General features: G+C 44.7%; 1 protein-coding gene across 1 annotated transcript in view; it reads right to left on the reverse strand.

The window, feature by feature from the left end:
• The window catches only part of KNTC1 (kinetochore associated 1), a 97,666-nt gene that overhangs the window by 40,133 nt on the left and 36,478 nt on the right, over positions 1-21,055 (reverse strand). The window contains exons 21-35 of the mRNA XM_008250528.5: positions 20,315-20,426; positions 19,464-19,607; positions 19,229-19,285; positions 19,035-19,136; positions 15,942-16,061; positions 15,714-15,857; positions 14,552-14,650; positions 13,723-13,826; positions 13,480-13,579; positions 12,984-13,118; positions 11,669-11,788; positions 8,595-8,667; positions 7,385-7,452; positions 1,311-1,552; positions 391-563 (exon numbers count right to left, since the gene is read on the reverse strand). Of these exons, the coding sequence (XP_008248750.3) occupies positions 391-563; positions 1,311-1,552; positions 7,385-7,452; positions 8,595-8,667; positions 11,669-11,788; positions 12,984-13,118; positions 13,480-13,579; positions 13,723-13,826; positions 14,552-14,650; positions 15,714-15,857; positions 15,942-16,061; positions 19,035-19,136; positions 19,229-19,285; positions 19,464-19,607; positions 20,315-20,426 (1,793 nt within the window). The remainder of the gene's footprint in view (positions 1-390; positions 564-1,310; positions 1,553-7,384; positions 7,453-8,594; positions 8,668-11,668; positions 11,789-12,983; positions 13,119-13,479; positions 13,580-13,722; positions 13,827-14,551; positions 14,651-15,713; positions 15,858-15,941; positions 16,062-19,034; positions 19,137-19,228; positions 19,286-19,463; positions 19,608-20,314; positions 20,427-21,055) is intronic.

Raw genomic sequence — 21,055 nt, forward strand, 5'->3', positions numbered from 1 at the left:
ATCCCACGTGGGTATCAGTTCGAGTCCCAACTGCTCCACTTCTGATCCAACTCCCTGCTAATGCACCTGGGAAAGTGGAAGACGGTCCAAGTACTTGGGCCCTTGTACCCACATGGGAGACCCAGAAGAGGCTCCTGGCTCCCTGCTTCGGTCTGGTCCAGCCCTTGCTGTTGCCACCACACGGGGAGTGAACCAGCAGATGGAAGATCTCTGTCTCTCTGTAACTGACTTTGAAATAAATAAATCTTCAAAATAAATTATAAAGAGATACTGCCTCTTGTGTAGCTACTATGATGTCCAGTTATAAAAATTAAAAAAAAAAAAAGCATTTGGGAAACAAGTATAAAATGAACCAGAGAATGTAAAACTGTACAAAATAGACCTTCTCACCTGGACTACAGATGGTGGCAGCTTGGCATGCTAGATTATGGATCTCAGAAGGAAGATTTAGTCCCACAGGTGCGGTCATTGGTATGTCATTAGCCAACATCTGACACAGCTTCTGACATGCAAGAAACAGCAATTCCCCTGTGTGGGGGTTGCAGTGATACCTGAATAAGTCCCTTTGGAGGAAAGGAAGCATTGGAAGTTAGAATACTCACACAGAAAGCAAACACACTGGCTGTTGTTGTATTAATACATAAGCACCATCATCAACATCAAATGTCTTTAAAATATGTTCATGGTATATAGCATGCTTTGTTTTCCAAATTATTTGGTATGCCATTCGGTGTCAAAGTGAACAGTAACCTAGAGCCAGTGCTTACGCTATCTAACCCAAAAGTACACAGTCCTGCCTTCTCTGCTACCAGGCCAAAATAGGCTCTCAAGGTGACAACTAAGAAATGCTCCTGTGAGGGGCCAGCGCTGTGGCTCACTAGGTTAATCCTCTGCCTGCAGCGCCAGCACCCATATGGGCGCTGGGTTCTAGTCCCAGCTGCTCCTCTTCCAGTCCAGCTCTCTGCTGTGGCCTGGGAAGGCAGTGGAGGATGGCCCAAGTGCTTGGGCCCTGCACCCGCATGGGAGACCAGGAGGAAGCACCTGGCTCCTGCCTTGGGATCGGCGCAGTTCCTGCTGCAGTGGCCATTTGGGGAGTGAACCAATGGAAGGAAGACCTTTCTCTCTCTCTCACTGTCTAACTCTATCTGTCAAATAAATAAATAAATAAAATTAAAAAAAACAACAACAACAACAACAAAGAAATGCTCTTGTGAAAACAAGTGTCACGTGCTCTCCGCTTGTCACTGAGGAAGTACACAGAACAACGCTACTTTCAGGCCAGCTGTGCATTTTGGGGATATGGACATTACCCGCATTTCTTCAGGGCTGTTCTGACATTCCCGTCTTTTAAGGCTCTCAAGGTCAGCTCTGCCTCCAGCTCTTGTTCAGACACCTGCAGGGCCAGCGCCTGTCGGTGCAGCTTGGACTTGGTGCTCAGGCCCTTCTCAGCAGTCGAGGCAACCTCGTGAGCTCTGATGTGCTGTTCACGGAGATCTGCTACCAGGGCACTGTTGCTGTAATCTTCGAGTGGAAGGAAGACCTCGAAGTTCTCCTGTAGCAAAGGGAAGCATGACAGTCCCAGTCTGCTCCACATATCTGCTGTCAGAAATCTCTGCTGCATTTCAAACCTGGCTTTCTCACCTCCCCCTCAAGACAACTCCTCCTAAACTGAGAATCTAATAAGGATGGGTGTTTGGCTTAGTGGTTAAGATGGCACTTCACAGAGCAGCTGGATTACTGGTTCTGGCTTCAGACTCCAGCTTCCTACTAATGCAGACACTAGGAGGCAGCAGTAATGGAACAAGTGATTGGGTTCCTAATACTCATTAGGAGACCTGGCATGTAGTTCCTGACTCACAAGTTTGGCCCCAACAGGGACTGTGCAAGCTTCTGGAAAGTGAAGAAACAGATAAGCACACTCTCTGTCTCAAATAAATAAATGAAAATTAAAAAAAATAATAATTTAAGGTTTAAGGTTTCAAGTTATAAAACCAATAATAATAAAGTTTGGAAAACAGGAAATTAACTCATGTGTTGTCAATTTCAGTATTACTGATATTTTGGGTCCGTGAATGCTTTGCTGTGGAGAAGACTGAACAGAAGGAGGGAGGAGGACAAGTGACTGGTCTAATGGTTAAGATGCCGGTCAGGACACCTGCCTCCCACATTAGAATGCCAGTTCACCACACGGATCCTGCTCGTACCCTGGGAGGCGGTGGTGATAGCTCAAATGGCTGAACTTCTGCCACCCAGGAGGGAAACCTGAACTGAGTCTACCTCCCGTCTTTGGCTTGGCCCAGCCTCAGCTGTTGTGGGTATTCAGGAAATAGATCAGGAGATGGAAACTTGCTCCCTTTGGCTCTCAATGTCTAAAATAAACTAAAATAAGTAAAATAAAATAAAAAAGTAAAAGAAGTAAAGAGTGAAGTAAAGAGTGAAATAAAGTAAAGTAGAATACAATACAACACAATATGGAGAGATCAAGTAGTTCTGGGCACATCTACCCTCAGGTTTAAAGAACTCAGCTTTGCTCTTTTCTGTTATTCCTGGTTGGCTGCCAGCTCTAGATCTAAGATTTATATCTCCGACCCAATTAAAAAAATCCTACAGAAACCCAGAGAAAGATATCAAGAGGTAGCAGGAGTGAGTTAGACCCTTTGCTCTGACGCCATTCTTAGAGCAGGTTCTCAGTCATGGCACTACCTCAGGCTGGAGAATCCTTGGGGCTGTTCTGGGTGCTGTAGGATGTTTCACAGCATCCCTGGTCTCTACTCATGCCAGTAGCACCCTCCCCACACCAATTACGACAATCAAAATTATCTCCAGGAGCAGGTGCTGGCCCCCATCCCATACTGGAGTGTGTGGGTTCAAGTCCTATCCCCACTTCCAATCTAACTTCTTCCTAAGATGCACCTGCAGAGGCAGCAGGGTTGATTCAAGTATTTGCATCCCTGCCACCATGAGGAAGACCCAGATGGAGTTCCAGGATCCCAGACTTGGCTGCGCTGGTACGGCGGCTATTTGGGGAGTGAAACAGCAGATGGAAGATCTCTGTCCAGAAATGACCAATATCCCTTGGACACAAAACTGCCCCCCACTTCACTGAAAAGAACTTAATCTAATAAACATGGGTAATTTTCTTGGTATTTCCTTTCAGTTTCTTTTATTAGCATTTGATAGCTGCATTGTATAATTTCATAATTACCTTCCCCAATTAACACTACATAGTTCCCCTTTCTCCTGCCATTACGAATTAGTTTTCATACCTGCATTACACACAATCTATGGTGGAGTCAATTCTTACAAAAAACGCCACCATGGCCTCTGCTTTCCTGCCTGCGCTCACTACCTGTGGCTGCTCCTAACTGCAAGCTTTCCTCCACGTGGCTCCCAGCCTGCTCTCTGCCAGGTATGGACCCAGCTTACACTACTAGATTTCTTTCTACCCTAAATAAATTCCTCACTTTCCTGTACATTTCTTTCACTGAATAAATGCTAAAAAACTTTTAAAAAATGTTATATAATTTTAGGGACTAGCAATGTGGCTTAGCAGATTAAAGCCCTGGCCTGCAGCACCAGCATCCCATATGGGCGCCAGTTTGAGTCCTGGCTGCTCCACTTCCGTTCCAGCTCTCTGCTAATGTGCCTGCAAAAGCAGTAGAAGATGGCCCAAGTCCTTGGGCCCCTGCACCCACGTGGGAGACCAGGAAGAAGCTCCTGGCTCCTAGCTTCACATCAGCCAAGCTCTGGCCAATAAGCCATTTGGGGAGTGAGCCAGCTGATGGAAGACCTCTCTCTCTCTCTCTCTCTCTCTCTCTGCCTTTCAAATAAATAAATAAATCTTTAAGAGTTATATAATTTTTTTTAATGGGATCTAAGATTGTTTTGTCTTCAAGAAGCTTCCAGGAGACAAGGGTGCTTCTGGTCTGGGAACCCCCTTTTGTTTTTATTTTTTATTTATTTATTTATTTTTTGACAGGCAGAGTGGACAGACAGTGAGAGAGAGACAGAGAGAAAGGTCTTCCTTTGCCGTTGGCTCACCCTCCAATGGCCGCCGCGGCCGGCACGCTGCGGCCGGCGCACCGCGCTGATCCGATGGCAGGAGCCAGGTACTTATCCTGGTCTCCCATGGGGTGCAGGGCCCAAGCACTTGGGCCATCCTCCACTGCACTTCCCTGGCCACAGCAGAGAGCTGGCCTGGAAGAGGGGCAACTGGGACAGAATCCGGCACCCCAACCGGGACTAGAACCTGGTGTGCCTGCGCCGCAAGGCGGAGGATTAGCCTAGTGAGCTGAGGCGCCGGCCAAGAGTTATATAATTTTTAAACTGAGTCTCTTCTCCAAAAGATATTAATGATCTTTCTCTGAGGAGCCCATATCATGCAGAAATATGTATTTACAATAATCAGTATGACAGCTCATTGGTGACATTCATTATAAACAAGCTGTTGATGACTTTATTTATGTATTTATGCCACAGTACCCTCTTTACTAGCAACCACAGAAATGCCTACACTTGGGTAACCAGACTCCCACTGGAAGGGTACACAAAAAAGTGGTTACAGGGACCAGCATTATACAAGTGGGTTAAGCAACTGGCTACAATGTCACATCCCACATTGGAGCTCTGATTGGAGTCCCGACTGCACCACTTCTGATCCAACTCCCTGCTAATGCACCTAGGAAGGCAGCAGAAGATGGCCCGAGTGCTTGGATCCCTGCACCCACATGAGACACCCAAATGGAGCTCCTGGCTCCTGACTTTGGCCAGGCCCAGGCCCAGCCCTAGCCGTTTTGGCCCTTTGGGGAATGAACTAGTGGATGGAAGATCTCGCTCTCCCTCTCTTTGTAATTGCTTTTCAAATAAATACAATCTTTTTTAAAAAATATTTATTTTATTTATTTGAAAGGCAGAGTTCAAAAACAGAGAGAGAGTAGGTGGGAGAGAGGAAGAGAGAGGTCTTTTATCTGCTGGTTCACTCCTCAAGCAGCCTGGCTCAACCCTGAGCCATGGGAGCCACTCGGGTGGCGGACCAGCACATAGAAGTCCTTTCTCTGACTCTCCCTCTCTCCGTAACCCTGACTTTCAATTAAATAAATATCTAAAAAAACGATTAAATGTCTTCTTTTTAAAGAGATCACCAAAGGTTTACCTTCCTTCAACATCTATCTTTTCCCAAAGGAAAGCAGTTTCTAGGCACAGTCAACAGATATCCTAAGTTTTACAGGGCATGTAGTTTTTATTTTTTTTTAATATTTTATTTATTTATTTGAGAGGTAGAGTTACAGACAGAGAGAGAGAGAAAGGTCTTCCTTCCATTGGTTCACTCTCCAAATGGCCACAACGGCCAGAGCTACGCTGAACTGAAGCCAAGAGCCAGGAGTTTCTTCGTGGTCTCACATGCGGGTGCAGGGGCCCAAGCACTTGGGTCATCTTCCATTGCTTTCTCAGGCCACAACAGAGAGCTGGATGGGAAGAGGAGCAGCCGGGACCAGAACCAGCGCCCACATGGGATGCTGGCACTGCAGGTGGAGGATTAACCCACTGCGCCATGGTGCCGGCCTCGTAGTTTTTATCTTTAGTAATCTTATTTTATCTCTACAATGCTAGTGAGACAGCATTTAACAGAATAGTACAGGTGTTGAAATCATACCAGGGTGTGAGTAGCAGATCCAGTGATCCGCTGTGAGATCAGGCCAAGCTACCCAAGCTTACTGAGGTTCTGATTCCTCGATTGTAGAATGAGGATAGGAGCTACCTGTGAGCCCGATGTGATTATGGATACACACCAGACTTAGCCCAATCAATGCTCAATAACTGGGTATATGATAAATGTACATGACTTTTTCTGGATTAAAAACAACACTTTAAAAATGCTTTTTTTTTTTTTTTTTTTTTTTTTTGACAGGCAGAGTGGACAGTGAGAGAGAGACAGAGAGAGAAAGGTCTTCCTTTGCCGTTGGTTCACCCTCCAATGGCCGCTGCGCTGCAGCCGGCGCACCGCGCTGATCCTGGCAGGAGCCAGGAGCCAGGTGCTTTTCCTGGTCTCCCATGGGGTGCAGGGCCCAAGCACCTGGGCCATCCTCCACTGCACTCCCTGGCCATAGCAGAGAGCTGGCCTGGAAGAGGGGCTACCGGGACAGAATCCGGTGCCCCGACCGGGACTAGAACCCGGTGTGCCGGCGCCGCAAGGTGGAGGATTAGCCTATTGAGCCACGGCGCCGGCTTAAAAATGCTTTTAACTGGGGCCGGTGTTGTGCCATCATGGGTTAAGCTGTCACCTGATGCCAGCATCCGGGATGAGTGCCAGTTCATGTCCCAGCTGCTCTACTTCTGATCCAGCTCCCTGCTAATGGGCTTGGGAAAACAGCAGAAGATGGCACAAGTAGCTGGGCCCCTGCCACACACATGGGAGACCTGGAAGGAGCTCCTGGCTCCTAAAGTCATCCTGGCCCAGCCCTAGCTGTTGCAGCCACTTGGGGAGTGAACCTAGTATGGGAGATCTATCTCTGTAACTTTGCCTTTCAAATAAATAAATAAATAAATAAATAAATCTGTAAAAGAATGCTTTTCGTATTCAAATCTAAGAAAAACATGGAAAAGTTAATATAAGTTCACTCCCTAGATGTTCTCGCCAAGAGAGCACTTACTTATTACAATGAATCTCAGATTTTTTGGCTAGACATAGGCATATTTATTACACTCCACTTAACATGAAATAGTTGAGATAGGCAAATTTGTAGAGACAGAAAGTAGACTAAATGTCACCACGGGATAAGACAAGAGAGGAGTGGGGACTTACCATCCAGTACCTACAGCTTCTGCTGGGGGTGATGAAAAAGTAGCAAAAATAATTAATGCCACTGAACTGAACACAGAAAAATCATTACAAGGGAAAATTTTATTTATTTCCCACAACTTAAAAAACTTAATGCAATATAAAAAATCACTGAATCACTCTTTTTAAAGGATGAATTATATGGAATATGAATTATATCTCAATAAAGCTGCTGAGAGAAGCTGGCATTGTAGCTTGAGATGCTGGCATCCTGTATCAGAGTGCAGGTTCAAGTCCCCGCTGCCACGCCTCGGGTTCAGCTTCCTGCTAATGTGCCTGGGAAGCGGCACACTGTGACTGGAAAATGGCCCAAGTGCTTGCATGGCAGTTTCAGCCATACAGGAAGTGAACCACGGAATGGAAGATACCTCTTTCTCTTTCTCTCTCCCTCTCTGCCATTCAAATAACTACATAATAATCTTTAAATAAAATAAAACTGCTGAGAGAATGGAAACCAGGAGGTGAAATTGTTGAAGGCTAATGCAGAAATACTGAGAGACCTCTTAGTCAAAAGCATTAACATGCAATGTAGCAAAACATCTTTACCTGTAAGCTAGCAGCCATTTTAAATAGTTTCAAGATTTCTTCCCATTCATCCTTCTTCTGCGGATTGTCTGTAATTAGAATTCTAAGTTATAGCAGATGTAACATTCCCACAGGCTGGATTTCATTTACAGGAAACTTAATACACAAATTCATACATTAATGTTATTTGGAGGTGGGACACTGGGGAAGTGACTGGATCAGGGGGCCTCTGCCCAGTGAATTAATGATGGGTAAAGGAGTAGTCTGTGGAGCAAGCTTGCTCTATCTCCCCATGGGATGCCCTCTGCCATGGTGACTGTGACACAGGAAGAAGGCCCTCACCAGATGCTGGCACCATGCTCTTGGCCTTCCTCAGCCTCCAGGACCACAGCTTTAAATAAGCCCTATTCCTTATAAATTACCCAGTCTTGGCTATAGAAAACAGACTAATGTACCGTATTACCAGAATTTTAAAGAGCCAAAATATGAATGAGATTTGGTTCTCTAATGTCAAATCTCTGTGGCTCTTTTTTTTTTGGACAGGCAGAGTGGACAGTGAGAGAGAGAGAGACAGAGAGAGAAAGGTCTTCCTTTGCCGTTGGTTCACCCTCCAATGGCCGCCGTGGCTGGCGCGCTGCGGCCGGCGCACCGCGCTGATCCGATGGCAGGAGCCAGGAGCCAGGTGCTTTTCCTGGTCTCCCATGGGGTGCAGGGCCCAAGCACCTGGGCCATCCTCCACTGCACTCCCTGGTCTCTGTGGCTCTTTTTAAATGCTGACCTAAGATAATTTAAGTACAGAAACAGTAATTTGAAAAGAGAAATCTAATTGTTCCTTCTGGTGGTAGAAAAGGGAAGTTTATGGGTTATAAGAAATGGTAATTATTCTAAAATAAGCTGTAGCTTTGTTCCTCCAAGACAGATACTTTCTGAACTATTTTAAGTTTGAAGTTTAAATGGGTTCTTGCCCCTATCACAACCAACGGATCACTGAGAATATGTGGTAAGCACAAGGCACCAAACACACCTAGCAGTAAACAGCTTGCTGAAGCATATGAACGAATGGTGAGGTGAGGCTTACACAATTCTGTGCTTTTACTACTGATAGAACAAGACAGACTTTTCATGAAGGAAATGGGTAAGATCAATACAGACACGCAGAGGCACAAGGACTGTGGCCCTCCTAAGAGGATGAGCTCTGGAACATAAGAAGGGGCACAGACACAGAAGCTACCTTTCTGAATGTCACACAGCATTTTCAGAATGTCCACTGACGTCTTCGCTACGGACATTCTCCAGACCTTGTCCTAAGGGGAAGAAATGCAAAATGAGATCTACCTCCTTTAAGCAACCACTTTTGTACAAATACAGACAAGAAAATAAAAACCATGCAACCAAGGGGGAAAAACCAAAATGCCTTTTTTTTTGGACAGGCAGAGTTAGACAGTGAGAGAGAGAGAGAGGTCTTCCTTTTTCCGTTGGTTCACCCCCCAAATGACCGCCACAGCCGGCGCGCTTCGTCGATCTGAAGGCAGGAGCCAGGTGCTTCCACCTGGTCTCCCGTGCAGGTGCAGGGCCCAAGCACCTGGGCCATCCTCCACTGTACTCCCAGGCCACATCAGACAGCTGGACTGGAAGAGGAGCAACCGGGACAGAATCTGGCGCCCCAACCAAGATTAGAACCCGGGGTGCCAGCGCCGCAGGCGGATTAGCCAAGTGAGCCCCGGCACCGGCCCAAAATGCCTTTTTTATAAAAACAAAACAAAACAAAACAAAAACTGATTTATTTGAAAGGCATACAACAGAGAGAGGGGGCAGGGGAAAGGAAATATTTCATTTCTGTTTCACTCTCCAAATGCCCCTAACAGCTGTATTGGGCCAGGCAGAAACCAGGAGCCTAGAACTCTGTCCTGGTCTCTGGCATGGTGGCATGGTGGCAGGGGCCAAAGCAGTTGGCCATCTTCCACTGCCCTCCCAGGTGCATTAGCAGAAAGCTAGATTGGAAGCAGAGCAGCTGGGACTCAAACAGCACTCTGATATGGATGTCAACATTACAAGTGTGGGCTTAATCCACTATACCACAACCTCCTAAAAATGCTTTAAAAAATGAGTGGTCCATGTGAGAAGGAGTTGGGTAGCTGAAAAATGGGTCATAAATGAGTCTTAGGCTAAATATGAAAAACACCAGTGTGAGTTTTTGGATGTGTAATTTAGAAATATCATAAAATATGCAAATATTTCAAGTAACTCTTCAACTGCACTATGATAAACTCCTACTCCTTTTTAAAATTTATTTATTATTTGAAAATATCTGGAAAAGTTCCAAGGAAAAGTTAAAAAGAAGCAAGTTAAGAAGTCTAATACATAGCTTAGAGAAAATTTAATAAATAATCACTATCTTTCAATGCTTACTGAAAAAAGTATTTTAAAAAGAAAGAAAAAAGAGAGGTTTTAAAAGACATCGAGCATGCAACATGCTTTCTAGATGGCTAACCCATGAAAATACTCAAATATACACGACAGGAGCAGTGCAAGACGCTAGTTAAGAAGCAGACTGGGCCGGCGCTGCGGCTCACTAGGCCAATCCTCCGCCTGCAGTGCCAGTACTCTGGGTTCTAGTCCCAGTGGGGCGCTGGTTCTGACCTGGTTGCTCCTCTTCCAGTCCAGCTCTCTGCTGTGGCCTGGGAAGGCAGTGGAGGATGGCCCAAGTGCTTGGGCCCTGCACCTGCATGAGAGACCAGGAGGAAGCACCTGGCTCCTGGCTTCGGATTGGCACAGTGTGCCGGCTGTGGCGGTCATTTGGGGGGTGAACCAATGGAAAAAGGAAGACCTTTCTTTCTGTCTCTCTCTCTGTCTTATTCTGCCTGTCCAAAAAAAAAAAAAAAAGACTATTGGGGGTCACCATGTGGCATAGCACGAAGCCGTCACCTGTGATGCCCACACCCCATGTGGGCACTGGTTTAAGTCCCAGCTGCTCCACTTCTCATCCAGCTCCCAGCTAATGCAACTGGGAAAGCAACAGAAGATGGCCTAAGTGCTTGGACAACTGAATCCATGTGGGAGACCCAGAAGAAGCTACTCACCTTGGTCTGGCCCAACCTTGGCCATCAATAGATGGAAGATCTTTCTTTGCCTCTCCATCTCTCTGTAACTCTACCTTTCAAACAAATAAAATAAATCTTAAAAAAAAAAAAAAAAAAAAAGCTGCAGCAGCAGCAGCAGCACTGTTGGGAGTAGGTGTTTGCCTAGCAGCTAAGCGTTGTACACCAGGGCCAGTGTTGCAGCATAGCGGGTTACACAGCTGCCTGGGAGGCCAGCATCCCATATCAGAGCACCAGTTTGAGTCCCAACTACTCCACTTCTGATCCAGCTCTCTGCTAATGTGCCTGGGAAAGCAACAGAGCATGGCACCCTGTCACCCACATGGGAGACTCAGATTGAGTTCCAGGCTCCTTGCTTCAGTGTGGCATAGTCCTGGCTGTTGCAATCATTTGAGGAGTTAAACAGGAGATGAAAGATATCTGTCCATCCTTCTCTCTCTGTAACTTTGCCTTTCAAATTAAAACATCTTTAAAACAAAAACAAAAACCAGTAAACTAGCTGTCTTGAAATCATTTCTAAGTTTTAATGCGTTGAGATTATTTGGAAACACATTGGCTCTGTGTGCAACATGATTTTTTTTTTTAATTTTTATTTATTTATTTTTGACAGGCAGAGTGGACAGTAGGAGAGAGACAGAGAGAAAGGTCTTCCTTTGCCGTTGGTTCACCCTCCAATGGCCGCCGCGGCCGGCGCACTGCGGCTGGCGCACCGTGCTGATCCGATGGCAGGAGCCAGGTACTTCTCCTGGTCTCCCATGGGGTGCAGGGCCCAAGCACCTGGGCCATCCTCCACTGCACTCCCGGGCCACAGCAGAGAGCTGGCCTGGAAGAGGGGCTACCGGGACAGAATCCGGCGCCCCGACCGGGACTAGAACCTGGTGTGCCTGCGCCGCAAGGCGGAGGATTAGCCTAGTGAGCCGCGGCGCCGGCTCAACATGATTATTTTTAACAAGACACTGTTGCAAGACATTATGTACAACAGCTATAGCAATAAATCCTTCTAATCTGCAGACAGTGGGTCATTCACTGTTGGTCTGCAGCAACTGCTCCAAGGCAGCCATATTTGGTTTCTTCCTGTGGAGTAAAATCACACAGCAATGTGTACTCTAGCAGGGAGAAAGTAGGTCTTATCTGAAAGTCTTTTCCATCTTACTGAGTAATCCATAAAAACTGGGCTAACTCACATTTTATTTGGTGAAAATCTCACCTCTTGGGAATGATCCGGTTCTTCTTGCAATGCCAGCCGAGCCCATATGATGACTCTCTCAGCAGTTTTCTCTGCTTCGGCAGGCGGCAAAGACCTCAACAGAAGGAGGCAGTCTTCACCCTAAAAACAATGTTGGAAAGGAAGTAAAGACAGCTGGGACCTGCAAAAGGACAGTCTGGACTCAACCTCTTTCTTTTCTATTTAAAGATGAAAAGGCATCATTTTGGAAAAGATTATGATTTGATATTTTTAAAATCTGAAAATTCCATTTTGACAAAAGCAAATAAAATAAAGTTTAAATGTAACCCTAGGTACTGAAGATTAGCTTATGTCTTAGGCACACCTACTGTTATAAAGCTATATAAAAAGTAAAGACTCTTGGGGCTGACATGGTGACAGAGTAGCAGGTTAAGCTGCCACCTACAACAATGGCATCCCATATGGGTGCCAGTTTGAGTCCCAGCTGCTCCACTTCTCATCCAGCTCCCTGCTAATATGTCTGGGAAATTGCTAGGACCCCTGTACCCACATGGGAGACCTGGAAGAAGCACCTGACTCCTGGCTTCAGTCTGGCCCAGCCCTGGCTGCTGCAGCCATGTGGGGAGTGAACCAGCAGACGTAAGATCTCTATCTCTCTCTGTAACTCTCTTAAAATAATTTTTTTTATAAGAAGACCCTTAACAGTACCATAAAGGGGGCAGGTATTAGGCACAGTGGTTAAGATGCTGCTTAAGATGCTTGCATCCCATACTGGAGCCTGATTCGAGTCCCAGCTCCTCTGCTTCTGATCAGGCACCTTGTCAATGCACACTCTGGGAGTGCCTGGGCGCTTGCCACCACATGGGAGACTCAGAGTGAGTCCCAGACTTCTGGTTTCAGACTGGCCCAGCCCCAGCTGTTCTGGGTATTAGGGGAGTAAACCAGTAGATGGAAGATCTGTCTGTCTCTGTGCTTCTCAAATTGAAAATAAATACAGGGGCCGGCGCTGTGCCACAGCGGGTTAACGCCCTGGCCTGAAGCGCTGGCATCCCATATGGGCACCAGTTTGAGGCCCAGCTGCTCCACTTCTGATCCAGCTCTCTGCTATGGCCTAAGAAAGCAGTAGAAGATGGCCCAAGTCCTTGGGCCCCTGCACCTGTGTGGGAGACCCAGAAGAAGCTCCTGGCTTTGGATAGGTGCAGCTCTGGCCGTTGTGGCCATCTGGGGAGAGAACGAGCGATGGAAGACCTCTCTCTCTGTCTCTACTCCTCTGTAACCCTGTATTTCCAATAAATAAAATAAATCTTTTTTAAAAAAAACATGCATACATACATACCTGTTCTCTATCAATCAGGTCAATAATTTTAAGGCTGTAGATTTCATCATCAGACAACCTATATCCTTGGGCCACCTTTAATGCATCGTCCAAAGAAGATGGAACATCTTGTTTGAGAATGTATCTGACCACCCTCTGAAACAGAGACACAAAAATTTCCACGTCAGGAAATCTCAGAGAATCTACAAATCATTTCTTTTAAGAGCGTATAGCTACAAAATTTAAATAATGAAGCAAAAGACCCAATTGTGTGAAAAATTACAGGATGATTTCTATCCTGAATCTCATGACGTCTTGCCCTTCTCTTTCAGCTTTTTTATTTACTATCTGTTGTCCTTAACATTCATAAGCAACTGAACACCCTACTACACTGTATATAACAAGAGAAAGGCATGGGAGAACACAGCTCTATTAACCTCTCAACACAGAAGATCCCGAACTTCCCACAACGTCCTAGAAACAGCCTGGAGGACACGGACTGAGGAAGTGTGCTCACCATCACCTCGTTGTTTAGGAGGTTCACCTCCCTTATTCCATAGCCGCGTAAAAGGTTTTTCATCTCCATCAGCTTGTAGCTCTCCTGTAGTAACTTGACTCTGAAAGCAAGTATTGATATTAATATAGATTTCCCTGTTTACGGAAGGCCGTGGGACACAGTCCATGACATAAATGCCTAACAGAATGTCATCTCAAAACGTGTGTGCAGTGCACAAACAGCTCTCTGGTGGATGACTCTTACTTGGGATGGTCCATCTCTAGATGCTCTTTCACCAGCTGCTCCACAGCTGCACTCCATGGAACCACGGCTGCATACATGATCTTAAGCACAGCATCAAATATGAGCTACAAGGAGAAGCACACATGGACAACAACCAGAAATCAGAGGTACACTTCATGTACATTACTGGCATTGCCATTCAGCAAAGGTACAACACCAACCACATTGTAGTCACCTTCTGGCCACAAAAGCACATATTTCGTCCAATTGTCACACACACACAAAAACAATCTGAGGAACAGGCGTTGTGGTACAGGAGGTTAAGTCCCTGCTAGGGAGGCCTGCGTCCTAATTCAGAATGCCTGGTTCAAGTCCCATTTACTCAGTATTTCTGAGGTTCCTGCCACCCACATGGGAGGCCCAGATGGAGTCTGGCTCCTGGGTATTGCAGGCATTTGAGGAGTGAACCAATGGACAGATCTCTTTCTTTCTGTCTCAGTCTCTGTTTAAAATATGATTTTATCCATATTTTAGAATGATGACTACTAACAATGTAAAGCCAAAATAAAGGCCTATTAACAACATAAAAAAATATCCCCAGGCTTGTCTAAGCACAGAAGAAACTGAAGAGATGCATCCAGTTTTCCGTGGAGGTCCTCCTGAGGTGAGAACGAGAAAACTTTTACTCTACTTCTCATAATTAGAGAAAACAGAATTACGGGTGGTTTCTTTACTTCTCCCTGTACTTCACAAGCTCTCCTAACACAAATGTGCTGCTTTATGATCTGAAGAAAAGCTTTAAGACAGCTCCCGTATTCCCAAGGAAAACCCAGATGGTCCCCGTACGTACGTCTGTGTCAGACAAACACCCAATCACTGCCATGGCTTTCGCCTCCCATGCTGTTTCAAAAAGTGACGTGGACTTTGAGCTACATCTCTTTAGTAAATCCTAAGAGACAAACATATATGTTTTTTAAAAAATTAAAAACTCACTAAAAAAAGTAAACACATACAGATACCAACAAACAAACTTTAAGTAAAAATAAACAAAAAACAAAAATCTTATTCTAATCAGTCATGAATGTTGAACAATGGCCAAAAAATACAAAACTGCCAAAATTTTAACTGTCAGTTGATAAGGCACATCAAAGAAAGAAACATTCTTGGGGTCCGCACTGTGGTGTAGCAGTTAAAGTCACCACCTGCAGTGCCAGTATCCATATGGGCGTCGGTTTGATTCCTGGCTGCTCCACTTCTGATCCCACCCATGTGGGAGACCCAGAAGAAGCTCCTGGCTCCTAGCTTTGGATTGGCCTAGCTCCAGACACTGTGGCCATTTCGGGAGTCAACCAGCAGAAGGAAGTCCTCTCTCTCTCTCTCTGTTTCTGCCTCTCTGTAACTCTACCTTTCGAATAAATAAATAAATCTTTAAAAAAAAAAAAAGAAGAAACATTCTTGAAGAACCTACAGATAAGATTATTGCAGCATATTCATGTTTACAGAAAAATATTTGCTAACATTGAGCACAGGATACTACTATTTCACAATACTCTTTGGAGAAAGTCTTAATATTGAGTCCATTTGCTCAAGATCCTCAGTTAATAGCAGAATTAACCCACGCTCTTCATCAGTAGCATATGCTAAGTCCTAAGGGTAGACCATAATTCACTTTCAGAGTTAAACTTTTTTTTTTTTTTAATTTATTTATTTCAAAGTCATAGTTACGAGAGAGAGGGAGCTCAATTCCCAAATGGGAGCAATGACCAGGACTGGGCCAGGCTGAAGCCAGGAGCTAGGAGCTGCATCCAGGTCTCCCCCATGGGTGCAAGGGCCCAAGCAGTTGGGCCATCCTCTACTGCTTTCCCAGGTACATTAGCAGGGAATTGGATCAGAAGTGGAGCAGCCGGGACTAGCACCCATTACGCCACAGCGCCAGCCCAGGAGTTAAACATTTAACACAGGGAAATGCCGCAGCGATCCAAGACTAAAGCAAGAGCTAAAGAAAAAGTCACCTCTATGTACAGCAGGAGAAGTTCCTCCTCTTGCAAGTCGTGCTCTCTCATGTAAACCCGTATAAACTTCTCTAAGATGGATGGAATGAGTTCCGGGGCCAGCACTTTATCAAACATTCGGAACACTATGGTGGTTGCATTTTCCTGGATAATAGAAAAGACGAATGGCTTAAATAAAAACTCCAGCCACAACTGGATCCAATGAACATAATTCTGATGAACTTTTACCTTCTCAAAATCAGAAAGGGCCAATTTGCAGTTGTATTTCCTATGTAATGTGATCAACTCTCGTAAGTTATTGACCAAAGTCTGTAACTGACGCACCTCGTCTGTGTCCTGATAATCCTTCTAAAACAAAAAAGCGATAATCGTTAAGGATATGAAATAAGAGTGTGAGAAACAGAGTCAGGCTTATTGCAAATAAAAAAACAAGTGACCATGGCTATGCACACTGTGGGGAGCAAACCGGACTAGACTGAGTTACTGGAATTAGGACTTATTCTATGCATCTGCTCTCCCACAATATGGCGCTGGGAGAGAAGTAAACAGCTTCCGCACAGCTGCCTCCAGTTCAACTAATAAACTGTAGGACTTGCTCCTGATTGGAGGAGAGCAGCGTACTCGGCGTGTGGGCAGCCGAGTTAGGATTGGCGGAGGAGGACTATAAAGGAGGAGAGAGACGGCATGCACCAGTAACATCTATGGGGAACATCTAAGGGGAACATCTAGCTGAAGGAACACCCGTGCAGCCCCCCGAGAAAGCCGGCCGGCGGTGTGCCGCTCCCCTGCGGAAGTGGGGAATGCGGCCAGGGGGAACTGCCCTTCCACGGAGGTGGAAGGGATAGTAGCCAACCCGGGAAGAACCAGCAGCAAACCCGGGGAGGGCCGAGCAGACGAAAGAACAGCGCAGGGTCCTGTGTTGCTCCTCCACGAAGAGGGGGAGCGACACACACTAAGAGGAAACCTGCAATTCTAAGGCAACTGATACTTCAAATTTTGTAGAACTTTAACTAAAGTTAACTGGTACAAACTAACATAGGTCAGAATCTCAAAGAATTTGTTTCCCTTAAAAAAAAAAAAAAATAGAGGGGCAGGTGTTCAGCCTAATGGTTAAGACACCTACATCCTGCATCTCACACAGGAGTGCCTCTGTTCAGTGCTAGGCTGTGGGTCCTGACTCTAGTTTCCAATTAATGTGGACTCTGGGAGGCAGTGATAATAGCTAAATAATTGGGTTCTGCCACCCAACTGGACTGCATTCCCAGCTTCCAGCTTTGACCTATCTAGGCCCTGGCCATTGTGGCTTTTGAGGAGTAAAGCAACAAATAGAGTTCCCTCTCAATCTGTCATTCTCTCTGCCTCTGAAGTAAATTTAATTTAGTAGAAAAATAATATTGATAGTACTTTGTCAAAGCCCAAATATACTCAGGTACAGAATTATCAGACAATCCTCATGCCTCACCTATATACTAGAAACAGAACTTTTGAAACTGATGAAAGACAAAGTCTTTTTTTTTTTTTGACAGGCAGAGTGGATAGAGAGAGAGACAGAGAGAAAGGTCTTCCTTTTGCCGTTGGTTCACCCTCCAATGGCCGCCACGGCTGGCGCGCTGTGGCCGGCACACCGCGCTGATCCGAAGGCAGGAGCCAGGTGCTTCTCCTGGTCTCCCATGGGGTGCAGGGCCCAAGCACTTGGGCCATCCTCCACTGCCTTCCCAGGCCACAGCAGAGAGTTGGCCTGGAAGAGGGGCAACTGGGAAAGAATCCATCGACCTGACCAGGACTAGAACCTGGTGTGCCGGTGCTGCTAGGTGGAGGATTAGCCTATTGAGCCGCGGCGCTGGCAGAAAGACAAAGTCTTGTTACATAGCAATAGGAAAAAGCTCTGATATGGAAAAATATAGAAATAATCGATCAATAGACCACCTGAACCCTACACAATCACAAGCCACATATTGACAGTGTGGTCAACGATGGACTACATATGACAGCTGAACAATCTATAATGGAGCTGAAAAACCCCTATGGCCCAGTGAGGTCACAGCTGTCACAAGGTCACAGCTCAACTTATTACTCACATGTTTGTGGCAATGCAGGTGTGTAAACAAACTTATAGCACATCAGCACATATTATCTACAGTATATAAAACTCGATAATGGACAACTGTGTCACTGGTTTATGTGTGGCCTAGACTATACTTTTGTCATTATGTCAGAGTATACTCCTACTTATAACAAAGCTTTACTGTCAGTGTGCTGTCTTATGCCAGCAGCTGCTGCACACATCTGCTTACCAGGTGTCTTGATAGTGCAATTTTCTTATGCCTGACTTAATCTCATGTTATTTTGTCCATCAAGACCCAAAGAGCAAGAGAATATACCATATATAAATACCCTATAGCCTAGATGTACAGTAGGCCATGCCACCTAGGTTTGTGGAAGTATAATCAATGTCTGCATGATAAAGATCACTTAATGATGCATTTCTCAGAACATGTCCCTGTCATTAAGCAACCCAGATTATATTAATTCACTACCTAAATTAAGCACTCCCAACAAACTATTTATAAAACAAAAGAATTATATATGTTTTTCAATATAATAAATGTTTTCTAGTTTACAGAAACCTGAAGGGGAGAAGAAATGAACTTAAGAAATGTAGAGGGCCTGGTGCTGTGGCATAGTGGGTTAAGCTGCCATCTGCAGTGCCAGCATCCCATTGGGTTCCAGTTCGAGTCCTGGCTACTCCACTTGTGATATAGATCCCTGTTAATGCGCATAGGAAAGCAATGGAGGATGGTCCAAGTATTCAGGCCACTGCATCCACAAGGGAGACCCGGATGAAACTCCAGGTTCCTGGCTTTGGCATGACCAAGCCATAGCTGTTGCAGCCATGTGGAGAATAAACCAGCGGAAGATCTCTCTCTCTCTCTTCTGTCTCTCCCTCTCTCAGAATTTTTGTAATTTGACTTAAAAAAATAAAATAAAATGAGGGGCATGTGCTGTGGCACAGTGTGCTGAGCCACTGCTTGGACCACCTGCATCCTATTTAAAGCGCCTGTTCAGGTCCTGGATGGTTCAAGGGAGGATAATGCCTTAAAACAGGGTGAAGCTGTAACAGAAATGTCAGAAAAGTAAAAATGAGCATATTTTCCTTTTTGTGGATTTGAAAAATATACCACAAAAGACAGGAATATAAAAATTTGAAAAATTTGAAAATTTAGGAAGTGGACATATTTCTAGATACTTTCTCTAAGTACAAGTAGACAAACTTTGACATAAATGAACTATTTAATTATGAGAAACCTCACTATACCGTACCAAGGAAATCCAATGCCAAGATGATGCTAGTCCCAACTCTTCTGTTTTGTCTGTGGTGAAAAATACCTCTGCCAGTTGAAGTCCATTTTCTGGCCAGTTTGCCTTTAAAAAATATCATACATAATTAAAAACAATGTTTTACGCAATTGAGAGAATGTAAAATGGCTTTTTCATGTTAATTACATTGGTATTACCTTATCAGTTAATTCAAGGTTCCTGGCTGCTTGCTCCAACCATTTTGCAAGAATTTTCTGAAATAGATTAATTGTTTAAAAATAAAACTGTAGATGGAGAATCATTGAAATAACCAACTCTGAGTGTCTTTTAAAACAGACAATTAAAACAACTAACTGTTGTTAGCGCAACTTAATCTTTAAGGCTGTAATGTAGAAAATAAAACTGAATCAAGAAGTACAGAGGGGAACTAACCTGTCCCGCAGGCACAGTCCTTCTCACAAATGGGATCACGTCATTTTTAAGCCATGGACAAAGCTTCTGCAGACAGACTGGTGTAGGAATGGAGTTGAGCAAGTTCTCAAGCATTTTCACATCAAACCGGTCTTCAAAGTTGGCCTACATTACACAGTGAGTGAGAAGTTAAGATTTATCCAACACATTTAAACTGACGGCCTCCCAAAAGACAAAGACTTCTTACATTAGGAAGTCACTGCAAGGAGTATCCTTCTGATTTAATAAAGCGCACATAACGGTGACTCACCTCATATAAAGGGTTTGAGGTGAGAGACACAAATTCCATGAAATATCATGGAAGTGAGTGCCGAACAATAAATTATGAAACACAGGAACCAGCAGAGATGATATTCTATGGAAAATGTAACTGGAAGATGACAGAATAAATCTAACATACAATGTATCCACTAACAGCATCACACCAGGACACGATTGTGCCAGCATCAGCCAACTTTAAGGAAACCTAGGTGAGTAATGTTAATAGCCAATCCACACTGCAGTAAGCGCATCCTCTCCACCAGTCCTACTGAAAATCCATCAATAAGTCATGTAGTAAACTGTTGCCTGTTTAGCTAAGATTAGGAGCTAAACAATGATGACACAAAATATAGTTCTATGGCATCTTTGCAGTACTTCCTCTGTTTTAGTATCATCAAAGGAAAACTTATGTTGGGACAGGTCACATCTTATCAATATCAAACAGTCTGGAAACACTCTATTGACAATCAGCTTGACAGGCCTCAATACCGATTCAGTCACTTCTGACAGGCGCTAGAAAGCCATTAAGAAAAAAAAGCAAAAAGTATTACCCGGTGTCGAAGCCAGAGATACTGCGCACAAACAAGGTTTCCTTCTCTTAGTTGTAAAAAAATATCTTTAAGATCATCTTCATTATTCAGAAACTCAATCCAAGAACTACCACTAAGGAGTCAGAAGAAAAAATAAGTAGCTTTTTAAAAACTGATGTTATACTTTACAAGTAGACATCATTATGCATTTTAGCTATTTCTTCTCATAAAATTAAACAAAATAGTTCCAAAGATTACACAATGCAAAGGCAGTGTCCTTCTTATCCCAGACTTAGAACTCTTGTCTTCTTCCTCAGAGGCCATTAAGTCTTCTTCAATCACTGTCAAACAACCACTTAAATTTTTTTTTTAATTTGAGAGAGAGAACAGGAGCAAGCTCTCATCCCAAATGACTGCCAACAGGTGGGGCTGGGCCAGGCCAAATTCAAAAGCTGGGAACTTTAATCCAGGTCTCCCATATAGGTGGCAGGAACCAGCTCATTTGAACCATCACAGCTGCCTCCCAGGGTGTGTGTGAGCAGCAAGATGGAACTGAGAGCAGAGATGGGAACTAAACCCAGACAAACCAATATGTAATGTGGACGTCTTAACCAATAGGTCAAATTCCCACCTCTTACTACCATCAGTTCTGAATAAAGCTTAGAAATAAATGACTATCCCTTAAAATGACAAAAAGATGGGGACAGCACTGTGGCACAGTGGGTTAAACCATGGCTTGCAGTGCTGGCATCCCATGTGGAT

Source organism: Oryctolagus cuniculus, chromosome 21 (genome assembly GCF_051225735.1).
Source record: "Oryctolagus cuniculus isolate XC-2025 breed Fujian yellow rabbit chromosome 21, ASM5122573v1, whole genome shotgun sequence".
NCBI lineage: Eukaryota > Metazoa > Chordata > Mammalia > Lagomorpha > Leporidae > Oryctolagus > Oryctolagus cuniculus.